Source organism: Labeo rohita, unplaced genomic scaffold, assembly GCF_022985175.1.
Source record: "Labeo rohita strain BAU-BD-2019 unplaced genomic scaffold, IGBB_LRoh.1.0 scaffold_1098, whole genome shotgun sequence".
NCBI lineage: Eukaryota > Metazoa > Chordata > Actinopteri > Cypriniformes > Cyprinidae > Labeo > Labeo rohita.
The window spans coordinates 1-20,551 of NW_026127228.1; the positions used below are offsets into that span (position 1 = coordinate 1).

A 20,551-nucleotide genomic window follows, 5' to 3' on the forward strand; every position below is an offset into this window, starting at 1 on the left:
GACTAGCCTACTAATGGCTTAAACAAGCGACTAGCACTTTAATAATAATATAAAAAATAATAACAATAATATAAATAATAATAAGGAAGGAATAACTAACAACGTGCCGTTGTAGTACAGAAAAAAAGGTACCATGACGAAGTTCTTGTTTGGCAAAAATAATATAAGCTATTCTGTTAAAACAAGTTCAGTAAAACTTGTTTACTATATTTCTACAGGCAGAGGAGAATAGTCAAACCAAAAAGAAACAAATAAAACACAATGGAACATTCATAAAATCGTACACAATGGAATGCGCACATAAATGCGTGTGGATCGCGAGCTGTGTGTGAACGAAAGTCTCAAAATTCAAATGACTCAAATAGAATCGATCCAGAAGAGATGTGAATGAATGCACGCATGTCGTCTGATCCACAAATGAACATTTTCATCGCCACATGCACAAACCGTGATACTTATAATACAAACTATAACATTTGTATTCACAAATATGTCTCTGTTACAACAAAATTCTGCACATGAATGTAATTCTTAACTCTGCAGACACCGGTTGAAAAGCATTTGCTTCAGTGTAGTGACGCAAATTTTTGCACATTTTCGTGCACACGTTAATGAACTGCACTGGGCCTTGTTCATTGGTAGTTGTGTGTGTGGACGTCGTGAAATGCTGTAAACTGCGAAAATGAAGTCTCAAAATCCAAATGAACTGAGCAAGATTGACTCGAGCAAGACCTCAGTAAATGCACGCGTGTCACCTGATCCACAAATCCACGGATTCCTTTTTGCATGAGCAGTTTATGATATATTAATGCAGAACAGAACATTTTTTATTCGCAAACATGTCTGTATTTGTACAAATCGCTGCACAATCATTTAATCCCGAATTCCACAGACTCAAATTGAAAGGCATTTGTTTGTGGATTGTAAGATACATGCATAAAATTGATCCAGTACATGGATAATGGTGCGTGCACCTATTAATCGTTTTGAGTCTAATATCATCCCATAAGCAAGCATACATTTTAAGTCATGATAAACAGTTAAAATACACACATAATACACACAATACCACACATAATGGTACCTCAATACTATGGTAAAAATATAACTACATGGTTTTACAGGTAGCCTATTTGTAGTCTAAAAACATTCAGTATAATGCACACATGCTATAGCTTCATCACAAATACATGGATACTATAATTATATACCATTACTCCTGCAATAAAATTCAATGTGATACCATGTTACAGTGAGTGTTACTACAGTAAATCCATGGTTAATGATGGTGATGTGTAGATTGAAAAGTCTTGTTGTACACAGTTTTAAACTAGCTTGAATCACTTGAGTCATGTGTGTTCATCGCTGAATTCAAGTGTTTCAAACACTTGGATCTCACAGCGCTGTTTAGTGCTCGCGTGACTGAGACCTTCACATATCCCGTCTTTTGCGCGCTCAAGTTCGTTATTTCACGCTCGGTATTTCCGACGCGTCCGCGCCGCATCGAGATAATGAATGCATCTCCTCTAGTGAGCTCATACAGCGCGACAGTTTCAACTTTGGTCCGAGCGGATAAACGATCTGCGCTGTTTCCTTCTGCTTTTGACACATACAAATTATATCGAACTCTTCATATTGTTTTTATTTAAAATTATATCGCGATAATTGTCGTTATCGAATTATCGCCCAGCCCTGCGTCCACTTATCAGTATGTCTGAGCTACAAAAGACTGGCCACTGGTATTTTAATGCAGAGTATACTAAAAGAAAGGTACAGGATTTTTCATGGCAGACTTGCAGAATGCTTCCTTTTTCACAGCAACTTCATATTTAATTATGGCCAAAATGGCTACAGTCCAAAATTTCATAGGAATTATTTTCACTTCCCTAGTTCAGTTGTTATTTTTGCATGTTTAAAAGTCCAAGATCAGCACAACAGCAGTATTTTGTTAATTCAGCCAAATAATTTTAGTCTTTCACTAGCAGTGATAGTTAAATGGCAAAAAGGAAAATTCCCTACAGCCGTCACAAACATAAAGTCATTGCACAGGACAGCGTATATGATGGGCAAAGAAAAAAATTCCATGAATTCCATTCCCAGTCACATAGGCCTACCATTTATTCCTGAACGGTCTACCATCTGTTACTGGAAATTAAATCACTGGTTGATATGTCCCGACTGTGCATGTAGTCGGGACATAATGCTCCTGAAGGAAAAATGATGCATTAAGAGCCAGGGGTGAAAACTTTTTGAATTTGAAGATCAAGGTAAATGTACCTTATTTTTTCTTCTGGGAAACAAGCAAGTATCTTCTGTAGCTTCCGAAGGGCAGTACTAAATGAAAAAATATATTTAGGCAAAATAAGAAAAATGTACACATCTTCATTAAGTTCAAAGGTTTTCACCCCCGGCTCTTAATGCATTCTTTTTACCTTCTGAAGCATCAGTGAGCGTTTGACCCTTCTGAAATGTCCCTCAGTTGTCCTCAGTGTGAAAAGATGGATCTCTAAATCATTGTCAATTGTTGGAAAGGGTTCAAATACTCTAAAATGCTGGAAAACCAAATAATTTTTGCAACCCGAAGGATTTTTCAGAAGAACAGCAGGCAGTTTAACTGTTCAGGACAAACAAGGGACACATGAACAACTATCACTAAACAAAAAAAACACAGCTTTGGATCATTCAGGTAACAACACAGTATTAAGAATCAAGTGTATGTAAAACTTTGAATGAGGTTATCTTTATAAATTCAACTATTATTTTCTCTTGTGGACTATCTGTAAACATTATGTGAAATATCTTATTCAGGTCAGTGGTAAATAAAAATAACGTGCATTTTGTATGATCCCTCTCATTTTGGTAAAATAATTAAGATTTGGTAAATTCTGCAAGGTGTATGTAAACTTTTGACCTCAACTGTATGTCTCATGAAGAAAACTTGCATACAAAAATATATATATATATATATATATATATATATTTATCAGCAAAAATGACAGAATATTTTAAATGATTGGATATGTGCCTAATAGCACACATTTATCTAGGTTTAATGTTTAAACTAACATTGATTTATACTTGAACTGTTTTATATCTATAGATTTTATTTCAGGCAAGTCATGATGACATGAGAAGGCAAAATTGATCAAACATGATCAGTCTTCCGCAGGCCGCTTTGTCCTTACTTTAAAAAACAAAAACTTATATTTACTTATAATAAAAATAAAAATAAAAAAAACTTCAAAACGTTTTTTTGTAAATTAAAAAACTAAATATAATCACTTTGCTATTGCATACAAAACTGAACTATTTTAATAGCTGAAACAGGACACGCACTGTCTGTGGTAGTTTGGCAAGGATCGGTTCCAGAATTAAATCACTGAGGATGCTCTCACAAATATTTTTGTCCCGTCAATTGCTTTGGTTATCACTGTGTCAGTCACTGCTATTTCGAGAACGAATCCCGCATAAATATGCAGATGTCATCCCGACACATTGCACCGTGTAAAACGAATGTTTCATACAAATTCTGAATGGATTATATAGCCTAGAAAGTCCCTTCATTATCACTTAAAAGCGTCAATTATCTCAGTTCAGTGCACTTGAAAAAAAAAAACGATCCGGCGCTTTCAGAGGTGAGTGAATTCTGACAAACTAAAACGTTTTTGATTGGCCATTGCGTTCAAGAAATCAGCAGATATGTCTGTGATTGTCTACACTGCTTAGCGCTGCAAAAACACGTTGAATAGAATAGTGGCAGATCGTCAGTTGCTTTTGCTTTCTTTTGAGGGTATTTAGCACCGTCTAATACATCCGTACAACCGGGACTGGGCATGGCAAACCGCTCCAATTGCAGCGTGGCTGACAATGGGGATGACTAACCATCTGGGAGGGGGGCAATACATAAATATATATATTTTTTTAATTTATTTATTTTTTATTTTATTTTTTTCTCATTAACAGAATACCTAGAATCCTCCCAGTCCCTAAACACCAGTTCCCTAAATATCAGAATGTGGAAGTGAATGTACTTTATAGTTATTGCATAATGGATTATTATATAAGTAAGTTGTTCTTTTGATTTTTCATTTAAAGAAGTAAGTGACTCCTAATTTTACTTCCATTATACGGTCTCAAAAATAAGAATGGATTACTCTGAAGAATACATTAAAATGGAGATGGAATGTGAACCAAAGAAATCATTTCGGAGAGGTTTGAAAAATTTACAAAATTTGTATTTGATACGGAAAGAAACTTTTTGAGAAACTAACTTGAATCTTAAGGCATTAAACTAATATGACTTTTACAGCTGAGGTGAAATGGAAAATGTTTCATTAAGTCCTGCGGTTACATTTTTTTCAATGTCTTGACACCTTTTTTTAAATTATCACTACAAAAGCTTATAGAACTTATCCAACTTTTTATTTGGAATGTAATTGGAATTGAGAATGCCACTATGCATTTTTTCTTTTCCGCTTTAATTATTGATCACATTTATGTGCTAAGTATGGTTATTAATGTTTTCTGATACATGTATCTTAGTACTTTTGCTTATACACAGTGGTTGTAATATTACTCTAACCTCTTTTAAAGTATTAAAGTTCAAAGACGGAGAAGAAATTAACAATATAAATGAATCAAGTGTATGTTCTTTCTGCAGGTCTTCCATGCAGGAAACAAACTGGCATCCTTGTGATTCTAGGAACAGTCTACATGACTGTTTTCATGGTCATGACTTTTGTCATCTGTGAGTGAATTAAACACCACAGTTATAATATTATATTATAATATTAAAATATTGCTGTAATTGTGCTAGTTTTTTTTTTCACCATTTTTCATAGTTGTCCTGTAGTGTTACCAATTAATTTTTAAAATATTACCTGTATTCTCTCTATTAATATTATATTAAAAAAAAAAGTGTTAAAATAGTTTTAGATTAAGTGTATGTCACAATGTTCTAAAAACTGCTCAGTTAACTAACTCACCAGTAACTGTAACATGAATCTTGTTCGTATCTATGAACTGAGTTTACAGAGATTTGCATTACCGCATGGAGAGAAGCTGGAAAATGTGACAGTTTATTTGCTTGTTTATCTGTTTATTTTGGTTTGAAGATTCACATCAAGAACGAAACTTCTCAATGCTTCAGAGTTGGATGAACAGCCATACTTCTGATCTAACCTCAGTCAAATCTGATTTTCAGATCACAGGTGAGAACTTCACCATCATTGTTACAGATTAGTCTTGGTAATGGATTTTTAATTAATTATTACTTTTGATAGGTGGTGATCTAGAAAAGAAAGTTGCAGAGCTGCAGACCTTAGTATCCAGCTTGAGTTCACATATGAACACATCTGGACCAAGCAACCCAATGACCAGGGGTTAGTGTCTTGTCTTGTTTTATTTTGTGCAACATCATTTAATTGAACTAAAAATGAACTAAAAAATGATTTGCATTTTTTTTTTTGTTAGTAATATTTTGATCATAAATTCATCATAAAGTGTCAACATAACTCTTCAAATGTCCTCCATAAAAATTGTCACATTACTAATGTTTGTTTGGAGGAAAATATTTAATCAATTAATTTTTGCATGACTCTGACAAGTCAATCTCAACAGAACATGACGGCTAGCTATGCCTTTCTTCTTTGACACTAAAATAGTCTAAGATATGACATCTGCATAAAAAGCATTGATTATTTACTTATTAATTGTCTCTCTGACTCTATATGCATTAGAAATGCACATAAAGTTGTCTAGTATCGAGACCCTGATGACCGGTCTTGGTTCGTCACTGAATTCACTCGCATCCAAACAAGAAGGAAACCTACAAAAGCTGGGTGAATTTACTTTTCAGTTTTGAATTCTCAACTTTAAAACAACATTTCAAAGATTTTAAACTGTTTATTAATTGGCCCAATGATGAAACTTTCTCTCTTTTTTTCTCCAACAGAGCGACAGCAAGATGTGTCATACACTGAAGTCAAGAGTTTGATGGACAGTTTGAGTTCTGCAGTATCAGATCTTAGGGATACACTAGCACACAATTTGATGACATCTGTTTTTTCTATTCCACACACACAACGCATCTTGAGTAAGGCCTAAAATGATATTAAAATGAACAGAAATATTATTTTAAAAACGTTACTAAACACTTCATTTAAAAATATTCTACAGAATTAAGTTTTTCCTACACTAAAGGTAACCATGCAGACATATATATTTTTTTTTCTTCAACTAAAGTGGTCATGTCAAACTCGCTGTCAGAGCTGAAGCATTCAGTCGAGCAAATGAGATCATCTATTCAAACACTTTCTTACAAACTATCATTTACAAGTGAGTAAATTCTAATTCTAAACTCAGCGTGCAATACTGCTCTCAAATATATGTGGCTTTATATGTCTTCGTGCTACACCATTACGCACTCTTTTTTTCTCTTGCTTACACAGATTTACTTACACCAGGCTGTACTGAACCTGATTGGATCCCGTTCAGAAACAGCTGTTACCTGTTCTCAGATAATACAATGAACTGGACCGAAGCAAAGGATTACTGCGAAGAGAAGGGCGCGATGCTTCTAAAAATAGAAGATGGTTCAGAGAAGGAGTGGGTGCGTAACAGACACACACCTTTTTCCTCGATACCTTCTATTTTGTCTTTCTGAGGTTCTTGTTAATATTTACCTCCATTCCTAGCAATTTGTAACCAACTTTGCCAAACCACATGACTATTGGATTGGTCTTACGGACGAGAGCACAGGGCAATGGAGATGGACGGATGACACTCCGTACACCATTAATAAAGAGTGAGTTGAATATCCACCTTATTTTACCCGGGAGAGTGGGCACGACCATTTGGGTTTGGCTTCCAGTCTCATCCACATCCAGCTATACAAAACAGCTTGTTTTCCTGCTTGACATTGCAGATTGGTGTGACCTACCATATTATTTTAATGTATTATCTTAATTATGAACACACTGGTTTGTAGTGCAAACAGTTTTACTGTTTCCTGCATGTTTTTATTCTTCTCGTAATTTCCCTATAGCAGATAATGAATCGGAAGTCTCATCAATAGGCTTACTTCCACATTGAAGAATAAGGTGGACAGAGAACTGGATATTTTGGTTCTGGATAATTAATGTATTATTGAGAACTCACATTCAAGACCAAATATAAACAGATCTAACATAAACCATGATTGCATATACTAACATACAGTGTTGAGGGTTACGTAATCAGATTACTTTTACTAAGTAACTTTTTAATTTACAAGAAAATATCTGAGCTACTTTTTCAAATAAGTAACACCTGTTACTTTGTTTTCACATTTACTGAATGACTAGTCTCCTGTCCCCATATTGAGAGAGAAGCTTTGTGTGTGCGGTGTGAACATGATACTGTAGTTCTAATGAACAAGCATTTACTCATCTCATTTGCAAAAAACAGATTCAGTATTCATCAAAATGAATTAAAATAGTGAAATGCAAACTCTGAATATGACGCTAACCTGCAATAATTAAATGTTAATTTAATCCCATTTTATTAACCAATGTCTTTGCTGCAGACCTTTGACGATCCAGTTCAACCATACTAATAATGGCTTTAGATAAACTAACATTTGTGCTTTATTGTTTTTTTTGTTTTGTTTTTTATTGCTGAAGAGTGTTGAACTTTCTTTTCCTGCGTTCAACTGTACAGACGTTAATTTACTTTTCCTTCAGCCTGAGGCTTATTCATTTCACTTTGGTGTGAAAGGGCTTTTACATTTGCTAAAAATAGAACTTTTTATATTAAAAACAAACAAGCAAGCCCTGTCCAGATTTTAAAAGTAACGCAAAAGTAATGTAACACATTACTTGCCATAAAAAGTAACTAAGTACCATAATTAGTTACTTTTTTAGGAAGCAATATACAATATTGTAATGCATTACTTTTAAAAGTAACTTTCCCCAATACTGCTAACATATACTAAGTGTTTACTATTCATTATTTAGACCAGTGGTCTCAAACTCAATTCCTGGAGGGCCACAGCTCTGCAGAGTTTAGCTGCAACCAGCTTCAAATCACACTTGCTTGGAAGTTTGTTGTAATCCTGAAGACCTTCATTAGCTGGATCAGGTGTGTTTGATTAGGGTTGGAGTTAAACTGTGCAGAGCTGTGGCTTTCCAGGATTTGAGTTTAAGACCAATGATCTAGACCAGGGGTGGCGAATGTCGGTCCTGGAGAGCAGCAGCCCTGCATAGGTTTGTTTCAACCCTAATCAAACACACCTGAACAAGCTAAACAAGGTCTGAAGGGTTACTAGGAAGCTACAGGCCAGTAAGTTTTTCTTAGGGTTGGAGCTGAACTGCAGCTCTCCAGGAACGGAGTTCGCCACCCCTGATCTAGACTTTGGTGACCCGCCATAGTCTGATCCCCGGGGGCCCAATCTTGGTTTTGGTGTTCGGCAGAGTTTAGCTCTTAACTTGCCTCAACACACCTGCCTGTTTCTAGTATGCCTAATAAGAGCTTGATTAGCTGGTTCAGGTGTGTCTAATTGGGGTTGGAGCTAAACTCTGCAGGATACGGCCTTCCAGGACCAAGTTTGGGCACCCCTGGTCTAATCTGTCCCACCACAGTTTCATAATGAACCAAACATATTTTAAAACATATTATAATAAATAACATAAGAGTCTCTAACGTTGTGTTTTGTTCCAAGATAAAAGCTTGTCAGTTGTTATCATAGTACCCTTTCAGCGTTTAAGGGGATTTTGCAGGGCTGGCGTCAGAGCTGTTCAATTCATTGAATCAACACCATTGGTTTCTATGAAGTGAAACATCAGCTTCAACATTACTTGGGTGACTGATTGACTGAAGGGTTTTAATGAGGACTCATTCACAAAGACAGTCCCTTGCCGCCATCTACTGGTATACAATGTAACTGCACTGACTAGTGCTGAAATATTATCATTGTATAGTCAGTGGCATAAAATGGGCTTAAATTACAATAATATTGTCTATCACTTATTATTTCTGGGGCCCAACAAAAAGTAGTTATCATGATAGGTCAACTGTAAGTAAAATAATATACTTAGAAAATACTCATTTTTAATTTACCTGTATTTTACATTACATTTGTTTTACAATACACTTTACTTGTCTAAGGATAATAATAATAATAATAATAATAATAATAATAAGTATTACTATTATTATATTAATTGTCTGGCTTCCTAAAACACAAGTGTGAATGTAATGTAGACAGACACACTTCATCACAACTAAAAGGTGGTTTAAAGTTCAGGTCAGGACTAAGTCCAGGACTTTTTACTTTATTCAGTTTTCACACTGAACATTTGTTTTTTTTGTTTTTTAACTAGACTGATGCACTTAACTTTAAAATCTACAAAACTATCTAGAGCCCAGATCCCCTAGAGGGACAGAGGTCCTCTCGCCACCGTCTCGCAAAATCCTGTGGGAAACACTGCTAGCATAATAAATTATAAATGAATACATAACAGATTTTATTTTTGCAGACACTGGGCACCTGGGCAGCCAGATGACTGGAACGAACACGGCCTGGGAGAAGAAGGAGAGGACTGTGGGCAAATTACATTTAATGGGATGCTTAATGATGTCCACTGCTCTACCAAAATGAAGTATATATGTGAAATGCAAAAATAAATAAGTGGAATTCTGAAAGCACAGTGTAAATAGGCTTTGTTTTGACCATATTAAGTTTTCGTGTGTGAGAATTATGTAAATTACAAATCACATTAATGATGTGTTTATCAGTTTTGTAGTGTAGATAACAATATGACTAATTTAAAAGAGAAGTTCACTTTCAGAACAAAAATTTCCAGATAATTTACTCACCCCCAAGATGTTCATGTCTTTCTTTCTTCATTTGATAGGAAATTTTGTTTTATTTAAATGCATCTTCAAATGGCTTGTTTCCAGCCAAGGAATAAGGGTCTTACGGTCATTTTCGTAACAAATAGACAATTTATAAACTTTTTAACCTCAAATGCTCATCTTGTCTTGTCTCTGTGATGTGCATGTGTAGACTGTGTAATCCAGGTTAATACAATTAGGGTATGTCGAAAAACTCTTGTCTTGTTTTCTTCTTCAACGTCAAAATCATCCTACATCGCTGATTTACCCCCTTTTTTTTAAAGGGTGTTGTGATTTTGTAAACACTGGGTCGGTACTTCTGCAGTGATGTAGAACGATTTTGAGTTTTTAGACATACCCTAACTGTATTGACTGTATTGAACCGGAAAAAGTTCACGCAGACTTAGACAAGATGAGCGTTTGAGGTTAAAAAGTATATAAATTGTCAATTTGTTTAAAAAATGGCCGATTGTTTTTCTAGATAAGACTCTTATTCCTCAGCTGGGATCATTTAGAGCCATTTGAAGCTGCATTTAAACTACATTTTGGACGTTCAAACTTGGGGGCAACACTGAAGTCCACTATATGGAGATCATTTCTGAAATGTTTTCCTCAAGAAACATAATTTCTTATCGACTGAAGAAAGAAAGACATGAACATCTTGGATGACAAGGGGGTAAGTAAATTTTCAGCAAATTTTTGTTCTGAAAGTGAACTTCTCCTTTAATATCTCATTTTACAAAATTAACCTTTCTTGTTTAAATGGAAACAGTAAACCAACAGTAAACAAATTAACTCCTAAAATACCTTGTTTTCCTGTCATACAGTACAAAAAAAAAAAGAGTCTTAATGATGTCCTGAATATTGTGATTAAACATGTAATAGTTTTAAAATACTTCAAACTGTGTAATAATTTGAAATGATAACTGTATGAATTTTATTGTTGGACAGAAGCCGTGAGACAAGGTAACGCTATTCTAAAGGGGCAGTTCAGCATTTGATGTATTAAAAAACTAGGGTTTTTTCATGTGAAGTACTTGTCAAAACTTTGGAAACATCATGATTTTTTAAATGTTTTAATGAAGTCTTTTCTGCTCACCAAGGCTGTATTTAGTTGATCAAGAATACCGTAACAACAGACATACTGTGAAATATTATTACAATCTGAAATAACTATTTTCTATTTGAATGCATTTTAATATTTTAATGTGATGTATTTCTTTGATGCTAAGCTGAATTTTTAACATCATTCCTCCTGTCTTCAGTGCCACATGATACTTCAGAAATCATTCTAATTTGCTGAACGAAAATGTGCATAAAAACATTTTAAGAACTTTTTGAAACAAATGTACTTCTAATATTAGTAACATTTTAGTTATTGTCGGTTCAACCAAAAAACAAAGTATCATTTCTTTGCTTGTGATGTATAATGAGCCCCTTTAGCACTTAGAGCTTGCTTCACATATCCCACATCTCGATCTTGTGTTCAGCATTTTTGGCAGATGCTTTTTTACCCCAATTTCAGTAACTTGCATTCAGAACATCAGTTAATGATGCATTCATTGGGAATCAAACCCATGATGACTTTGGTGTTTCTAGCACCATGCTCTGCTGTTTGCATCTCACTCTTCCTTCTCCCATGAATAAGATATATTTACGTAGCAGCTTTTTTATATGTAATATTTTTGCTTTATTCTCAGGTATCAAAATGTTCTCTGCCATTTATGAATGTTGCCTAGGACACATTTTGTGGATGTTATATATCACTCAGGTATTTTACACCTACTTTTTCATGAATACTGCATCTTCTGAATCGATATAGCTACAATGCACTATCATGGCATACTCTGTAAAATAGTAGGGATAAGCCTGTTTGAATGAGTATAAATAAACATTCTTACAACTTTTAATGAAATCACATGTGCATCTGCAAATATTAAATGCATTTGGTTGATGTCCACTTATCAGTATGTTTGAGCTCTAAAATAGGTCTAACCACTGGTATTTGTAAGCAGGAGTACTAAACTAAAGATTTCATGCTTCATTTTTACAATAACTCCATATTTAATTATAGCTAAAATATTAAAGATCAAAATTGCATACGAATTTCATAGGAATTACTCTCACTTCCCTAGTTACATCTGAAAGTCTAATATCAGCAAAAATGCAGTACTTTGTTAATTCAGCCAAATTATTTTAGTGTTTCACTAGCAGCAACAAAAAAAACTGGATTCATATCAGCAGATAAAGTGCAGAGGAGGACATAAAATCTTTGAGAAGGAGAAAAAAGTTTTTAAATCGTACCTGTTTATTCTCTTAAATCCATAAGAGTGTACAAAACAATCGTTCTGGCAACAAGACGAACGCATCATTAACAATACCACAAGCTTACTATTAATACTGAAGCCCTCCAGTTTCATTTGACAGAAAATACAGTCGATAACTGAGGCGCAAGATGACAGCAGTTGCGTTTTGATGGTGCAATATGACAGATTTTAAAGTAGTACTGGGCTTAAATACCCAGATGAGTGATTTGTTATTCTGCGTTGATAATGACGACGGTTATTACTGGGGAATAACGAACTTTGGAATGTTGCGACTGACCAATCAGAATCAAGTATTCCAGAGTGCTGTGTAATAATTTAGGGATAATCTTTAGCTAATACATGATGACACAACCATTATTATACCTCGCTCTAATGAAGAAAATTTACATGCAAAAAAGTTGCATTATAATTTTTTTTTAGACATTTTCCTGTCTGTCTCAATGACGGAATACCTAGAATCCCCCCAATTCCCTAAATATCAGTTTTTCAGAATGTGGAAGTGAAAGTTCCTTTTTTTAACTTAAGGAACATGATTGCATAACGTGTTAATATATAAGGAAGGTGTTGTTTTGAATTTTTATCATAAGAAGCAAGTCACCTCCATTTTCCTGTCTCAGAAAATAGGAATGGATTGCTCAGAAGAATACATTAGAATGGAGATGGAATGTGAACCAAAGAAATCATTTTGGAGAGGTTTGAAAGATTTACAAAATTACATTCTGTTTGATACAAAAAACTGTTCGAGAATTAGGGAAACTAGCTTGAATCTAAAAGCATTAAACTCATTTGACTTTTACAGTGTAGGTGAAATGGAAAATGTTTCATTAAATCCTAGAGTTACATTTATTTAAATGTATTGACACATGCATGTTTTTATTATCATTATAAAAGCAACTTTCTTAAATATTTGGAATGCAATTGGAATCAATAATGCCATTTAGCCAAATTCTTCTTCCTCAACTTCAATTATTCACAATCATGTGCTAAGTATGAATATTAATGCTTTGTGCTGATGCATGTATTATTAGTACTACTGCTTATACACAGAGCTTCTAATTTATTTTACAGTACTTATGTCTCAAGTATTAAACTTGGGTGGGGAAGAAATGAACAACACAAATGAATCAAGGGTATGTTTTTGTTTTCTGCAGATCGTCCCTGTAGCAGACAAACTGGCATTCTTGTGCTTCTAGGAACAGTCTGCATGGTTATTTTCATGGTTATGACTTTTGTCATCTGTAAGCGAATTAAATGACAATCTTTACTGTACTGTTACTAGACTGCTTTAGTTTAGCACTGAATTAATTTATGAATTGCAGCAGCTTTGTGCTTTTAGTCTGACTAATAACATGCATGAACTATTTTTCTTTTCAAGATCAAGATTTACGTTAACTTTTATTAATTATTTATTAATTATTTAAATAATTACACTGCTGTTTAAAAGTTTGGGATCAGTAAGATTTTTATTGTTTTTTAAAGAAGTCTCTTATGCTCATCAAAGTTCCATTTATTTGATCAAAAATACAGAAAAAGTAATATTATGAAACATTATTGCAATTTAAAAACTAATTTATAAATGTATAATTTATAAATATGCTAATTTATTATCAGTGTTGGAAACAGATGTGCTGCTTATTATTTTTTTGTAACGTGATACTTTTTCAGGATTCTTTGATGAATAAAAAGTTCAAAAGAACAGCATTTATTTAAAATCTTAACTTTTTATCAATTTAACACATCCTTGCTGAATAAAAATTTAATTTCTTTCAAAGAAAGAAAAAAAAACTGACACTGACCCCAAACTTGAGCAGTAGTGTATATTGTTACAAAAGATTTCTATTCAAAATAAATGCTGTTCTTTTTAACGTTTTATTCATCAAATCCAGATAAAAGTATCACAGGTTCCAAAAAATTATTAAGCAGTTTCCAGCACTGATAATAAATCAGCATATTAGAATGATTTCTAAAGGATCATTTGGCACTGAAGAAAGGAATAATGATTCTAATAATTCTTTCTTTAAAGTATATTAAATATTAAAACCACTATTTTAAATTGCAATAATATTTCACAATATTACTGTTGTTTCTGTATTTTTAATAAAATAAACACAGCCTTTATGAGCAGAAAAGTCTTAAAAAAAAAAAAAAAAAAAAAAAAAACACACATGGAGAGAAGCTGAAAAATGTGAGTTTGTTTGCTTGTTTATCTGTTTATTTTGGTGCAAAGTTTCACATCAAGAAGAAAAGTTCTCAATGCTGGAGAGCTGGATGAAAAGCCAATCTTCTGACTTAACCTCAGTCGCATTCAAACAAGAAGAAAACCTACAAAAGCTGGGTGAGCACTGGACATACTTTTCAGTTTTAATTCCTCAAACTTAAATTAAAAAAAATATGGGTTTGAAATGATTAACCTAATGATTAAACGTTACCTCTTTTTCTGCTACAGAGCACCAGCAAAATGTGTCACACACTGAAGTGAAGAGTTTGATGGACAGTTTGAGTTCTGCAGTATCAGACCTTAGAAACAACCTGACAGTGCATAGTTCAAGGTCTTTTCAACACACACAACAAATTTTAAGTAAGACTTAAAATAAACATAATAACATTAAAACAAAAATGTTATTATTTCATTTAAAAATCTTAAATATTTTCCTTAATTAGAGGTAAATGTGTTGATATACTGCATTTTTTTTTTATTTTTCTTCAATTCAAGTGGACATTTCAAGATCACTGATTAACCTATTGCATTACGTGGGGGAAACAGGATCATCTATTCAATTGCTTTCTTATAAACTATCATTTACCAGTGAGTAAACTCTAAATTCAAAGTGCTATATGGTGTTAGAATATACACTACCACTCTTCTGCTCACCAAGCCTGCATTTATTTGATCCAAAGTACAGCAAAAAACACAAAATTTTTAAATATTTGTACTATATAAAAATGTTTTCCATTCAAATATATTTTAAAACGTAATTTATTCCTGTATTCAAAGCTATATTTTCAGCATCATTACTCCAGTCTTCAGTGTCACATGATCCTTCAGAAATCATTCTGATATGCTGATTTGCTGTTCAAGAAACATTTATTTTATTCGATGAATAGAAAGATCCAAAGATCAGCATTTATCTAAAATAAAAAACTTTTGTAACATTATACACTATACCATTCAAAAGCTTGGACTCAGTATATTTTTTTTATTTAGAAATTATCTTTTATTTAGCAAGGACGCTTTAAATTGATCAAAAGTGATGATAAAGACATTTGTAATGTTATAAAAGATTTCTATTTCAAAAAAATGCTGTTCTTCTGAACTTTCTATTCATCAAAGAAACCTGAAAAAAGTCTACTCTGTTTTCAACATAATAATAATAATAATAATAATAATAATAATAATGAGAATAATAATAATAATAATAATAATAATAATAATAATAATAATAATAATTAATGTTTTTGAGCAGCAAATCCGAATATTAGAATGATTTTGGAAGGATCATGTGCCTGGAGTAATGATGCTAAAAATTCAGCTTTGAAATCACAGAAATAAATTACATTTTAAAATATATTCAAATAGGATTACATTTATGTAACCTGTGTGAGAGAAAAACAATTGACTCCAGAATTTTTTACTAATGGTGTATAGAACATCAAAATGAAATTCATAAATCAATAGAGTGAAATAAGAATTTACAAAACCACCTCACAGAGAAAACTAGTCTTGTCCAAATCGGATTATGCTTTTGATTTTGTTTTTACTGATGTTTTGATTAAATGTGTTGCATGACTGTGTAAAACAAAATAATGTATGTCTTTTGTGCTACACCGTAATGCATTCGCTCTTTCTTTTACAGACTTACTCACAACAGGCTGTACTGACCCTGATTGGATCCCGTTCAGTAACAGCTGTTACCTGTTCTCGCGTAATATACTGAACTGGACCGAAGCAAAAGATTACTGTGCAAAGCAGGGTGCGTTACTCTTAAAAATAGAAGATGCCTCTGAGAAGGAGTGGGTGTGTAACAAACACACACACACACACACACACACACACAACTTTTTCCTTAAAACCTTCCCATCGGTCTTTCAGTGATTATCTGATCTTCTTTCTAGAAATTTGTTACCAATATGGCTAGACCACAACAATACTGGATTGGTCTAACGGACCAGAACACAGGGCAGTGGAGATGGGCAGATGACACTCCTTACACCATGAATAAAGTGTGAGTTGAATATATAAGGAACTGAATATTTGGTTCCAGAGCAGCCGAATCGACCCATATTTTTACACAGCAAACACAAAGAGTTGTAAATGTGAACTGGTGGTTCGAAGAGAAGCTAAAGTGCCTTCTAAAAAATCTAGACAATTCAGACAGTAAGATATATATATGTATTTACGTTTAAAATTTCATAATTCATACGTTTGACTCATCCCTTTTCTTTGAGGCTGAAATGAGATGTTTATCATTTCATAAGCTTTTTGTGTTTATGAAAACCTGTATCTGAAATGTAAATCATGTCATTTTATGCTTTCGTATGTAGACATTGCCCTATCCCACTCTGCAGTAGTGGCTAAAAGTGATGTCCATCCTAGGCTTCTTTGCACTTTACTTAAACTTTTTATTAAACATTTTTTGCATATTTTGTATGCATGATGTGAAGTAGAGCCTGGACATATGTACGAGTTCTATGTATGAATTCATGATGCAATGAAACATACAGTACCAAATTGTGCGGAATTCATTTTTGGCCAAGTGTTCATACAAGCTTGCACTCTTTATTCCCAGCCTATAATTCAGTAAATCACTATGTAGTATTAGCTATTATTATATGTTATTTTGTAGGTTTTAAACCTCTGAAACCAATGAGGATACTGTTAAAATGGCTATAGGTCAAAAAATCTGGTCAATCGGTTTTGGATATTGCTCATGTTCAACTACAAATGAACAGTGTAATATGTTTGAATTTCAATTTTGCAGACAATGGGTTCCTGGGCAGCCAGACAACTGGACCGGACATGGCCTGGGAGAGGAAGGAGAGGACTGTGGGCACCTTACAGTATATGGGCTGCTAAATGACGCCCACTGCTCTTACAAAATAAAGTATATATGTAAAATGAAAAAATAGGACTAAAAATATGTGGCATCAAATGTGGTCAAAACTGAATGAATGAAATTCTAAAAGCACCGTCCACGGAATAGCCTAGATAGGTTTCGTTTTGAGGTTTGGGTATGGGTATGGAAAATTACAATGTTTTGGTGTAGTTATGACTAATACAGGGTTTTTGCAGAGCATTTAAAACCAAATGGAAGACTTTTTAAGACCTGCCCAAATAAACTAATAAACTAATACTAGATACTGCTACAAAACAAACCCATAAAATCTCAAACAGGGTTTGTACAGATAGTGTAAAATGAAATTCCAGGATTTCCAAGGACTTTTCAAGCACTACTTTTTTAATTTTCAAGGACTTCATTCAGAGATCTCACTTATCAAACAATGTCTTGTCTTTCAAATTAAAACCACGATTCATTTTTTTTGTATTAATCTTTGTATTAATAATTTCTGTAAACTTTCTTTTTCTTTTTTCTTTGTTTTGTTTTTATAACTGTACTGCCTTAATGGTTTGATGTTTTCTACTGTTTAATAACAAAAAAAATCTGAAACTGAATTAAATGGTTCGCGATCCACGCTCCGAAGTAAAGTAAAGTATTCCCGGTCTAAATCAAATGATTTGTGATGTGTGATCTGAAGTCCCATTTTGAATCAAATGACTTGCAATACGTGATCCAATTGGAACGCTTCGAAACATTGAATCAAACAGTGAATCATTTTGCGACACAGTGGTTTAACTGATTCAGAGTAGAGCTGTAATCGGGCCTTAAAAGTCTTCAGCCATGTTTACACAACATTGTCATGCTACTACTGGCTTAGCTCACAAGTTTTGTTTTATAAGTTAGTTTTTTTTTTATTATTAACTGAAATAAGTGAAAAAAGTACTTCAAAGCACACATTCAACTGCAAAACAGGGTAACTGCATATTGAAGAAGTCATGTTTTGCTCAGTATTGGTTTATGCTCTCTATCTCTGGATTTTGCAAATACGACCACGTTTTTAAAGAAAGGCATTAAATAGATGGTTGTGCCAATACTAATAAAATCTATGTATCAAATTTGTTAAATCACGTTCTTAGTCTTTCTTGCCTGTGACCCAGAGAGAAGCCCCAAATGTTTACTTTGATTTAAATGCCAGATACTGATTAGTGTGTAACCAAAATACCAATAAAAGCCAGGGGAAAAAAGATTTTATGCATAATAATGAACTTTTAGTCATAAACAAGCCTGAAATACAGCGGGACTCTTATTTTGAAATGTCTGTGCTTTACTATTTCCAGTTGCACATTCAAAAAGATGAGAGAAATAAAATACACACTTTTACAACCATCTACAACATATTTAGCTCTGTCTTAAAAATTCAAGTTAACAATTTATCAAGAATCACACTGATAAACTAATGAAAAAATAACCTGAATGATGTCCTGAATATCAGTGATGATTAAACTAAACTAAACTTAGTGTCAGAATAATTGCATTAAATGTTTATTGTATTGTTTTATTGCTGGAGTGCAGGGAGGTGAGACATCGCTATTCTAAATTACAGAGATCTGATGCATGTAAAAACTATTTTATAACCTTTTTCATGCATTGTTAAATACAATGTTGTTAAATGCAGTGTTATTTTATGTAATAGTTCATTTAGGCTTTCTGAAGTAATTTTAGTTCAGTATTAGTAAGACTGTGCAATTCATCAAAATCATAATAAAATCATGATGTGAATATGCACACTCACTTCTCGACTGAATAACGTGTAATTTTAATAAGGATTCATCTATATTTAATTTATACACTGAAGACTACGCAATGCTGTTTTACATTTTGATGTTCAATTTTTGTACCTGGATAATACCTGAAATTCTGGATAATATTGTACTTATTTCTGTTCCCACTTTTAATTTGTTTAGATGTTCTTATTGTAATACTATGTTTTCTGCTTAGTAATGTTTGAGCTTTATATTAGTTAGGGTGGTAGTAAAATACTATGCAACTTCAGATACAACTTCACTGCTATTATTATTACTTCAGATACATTTTTTAATCTTTATACATTTGCCAGATGATTTTTTACAAAGCAACTTGGATTCAAGCTTTCACTTCATCCATTCCCTGCAAAGCATATATTTTCTTGGCTTTGTTAGCGCTACGAGAATACTTTTTATGCACACACACACACAAAAAAAACTAAAATAACACCCTTATTTAACAATTCACCTCCTTTGCTTCATTCTAGTGCCATTTTGTAGTGTACCACAATGCATGCACGTGCTTTGATCTGCGTGTAAACAATGCATGCATGTGGTGCTGCTGATGTAGAACTTTTAGAGGAAAGCACATTTATGCATCATGATGGTCTCCAAAATGGCGCTTGGTACCTTTCTGGACCTTCAACGTGGTAGGACCCTTGGAGGGTCAGAGAGCTCTCGGATTTAATAATAAACATCTTCACTTGTGTCCTGAAGACAAAAGAAGGTCTTACGGGTTTGGAATAACATGAGGGTGAGTAATTAATGACAGAATTTTCATTTTTGGGTGAACTAAATACTTTTACGTGCTACAAACAGTTATTCTGCAAAAAACTACTTTTAAAAAGATAGCGTGTGATAAATGGGGAAATAAAAAAACTGATGCAGAACTGAATGTCTACAATGAAAGTATTACATAACAACAGTGTTTTTTTTTAATATGTAACAGCTTAGCTTTATTCTCGTGTATCAGAATACAGTAATGTCTTTGTCTTATGTTTTCTTCCATTTATGAATACGGCCTTTTCCTTGACCTCATAGGATACTTTATGCGGACAAAGTATGTTACTCAGGTAATTAACACCTATTTTTTCATGAATATTGCATCTTCAGATACACAACTCATTCTACTATGTAGAATATCAGGCATATTTGAATAAGGATGTAAATACGGTAACAGAAATATGTCATAAAATGAACTGATATAATGAAATAAAGATTTCATTAAACGCTATTAAAGGAGAAGTCCACTTCTAGAACAACAATTTACAGATAATGTACTCACCCTCTTGTCATCCAAGATGTTCATGTCTTTCTTCAGTCGTAAAGAAATTATGTTTTTTGAGGAAAACATTTCAGGATTTTTCTTCATATAGTGGACTTCTATGGTGCCCCGATTTTGAACTTCCAAAATGCAGTTTAAATGCGGCTTCAAACGATCCCAAATGCGGTTGTAAACGATCCCAGCCGAGGAAGAAGGGTCTTATCTAGC

The 20,551-nt window shown here is 33.4% G+C and overlaps 2 protein-coding genes across 2 annotated transcripts; both read left to right on the plus strand.

The window, feature by feature from the left end:
• The first annotated feature begins 4,076 nt into the window (after window positions 1-4,076).
• LOC127157503 (C-type lectin domain family 10 member A-like) lies at window positions 4,077-9,956 on the plus strand. Its single transcript, XM_051100761.1, has 10 exons — window positions 4,077-4,212; window positions 4,661-4,747; window positions 5,115-5,210; window positions 5,283-5,381; window positions 5,739-5,840; window positions 5,954-6,094; window positions 6,244-6,336; window positions 6,450-6,610; window positions 6,696-6,805; window positions 9,516-9,956. The coding sequence occupies exons 1-10, from the start codon at window positions 4,146-4,148 to the stop codon at window positions 9,661-9,663; spliced, it is 1,104 nt and encodes a 367-aa protein (XP_050956718.1). The 5' UTR covers window positions 4,077-4,145; the 3' UTR covers window positions 9,664-9,956.
• Window positions 9,957-12,772: 2,816 nt separating this feature from the next.
• On the plus strand, window positions 12,773-18,178 carry LOC127157504 (asialoglycoprotein receptor 1-like). Its single transcript, XM_051100762.1, has 8 exons — window positions 12,773-12,893; window positions 13,352-13,438; window positions 14,428-14,535; window positions 14,647-14,778; window positions 14,914-15,006; window positions 16,055-16,215; window positions 16,314-16,423; window positions 17,180-18,178. The coding sequence occupies exons 1-8, from the start codon at window positions 12,827-12,829 to the stop codon at window positions 17,325-17,327; spliced, it is 906 nt and encodes a 301-aa protein (XP_050956719.1). The 5' UTR covers window positions 12,773-12,826; the 3' UTR covers window positions 17,328-18,178.
• The last annotated feature ends 2,373 nt before the right edge of the window (window positions 18,179-20,551 follow it).

Excerpts from the sequence above, each read along its gene's own strand:
- LOC127157503 (XM_051100761.1), top strand. The coding sequence starts at position 4,146 with ATGGATTACTCTGAAGAATACATTAAAATGGAGATGGAATGTGAACCA. Across the intron at positions 6,095-6,243 it reads ACACACACAACGCATCTTGA|TGGTCATGTCAAACTCGCTG; the intron begins GTAAGGCCTAAA and ends CTTCAACTAAAG. Across the intron at positions 6,611-6,695 it reads ATGGTTCAGAGAAGGAGTGG|CAATTTGTAACCAACTTTGC; the intron begins GTGCGTAACAGA and ends CTCCATTCCTAG.
- LOC127157504 (XM_051100762.1), top strand. The coding sequence starts at position 12,827 with ATGGATTGCTCAGAAGAATACATTAGAATGGAGATGGAATGTGAACCA. Across the intron at positions 14,536-14,646 it reads AGAAAACCTACAAAAGCTGG|AGCACCAGCAAAATGTGTCA; the intron begins GTGAGCACTGGA and ends TTTCTGCTACAG. Across the intron at positions 16,424-17,179 it reads CCTTACACCATGAATAAAGT|ACAATGGGTTCCTGGGCAGC; the intron begins GTGAGTTGAATA and ends TCAATTTTGCAG.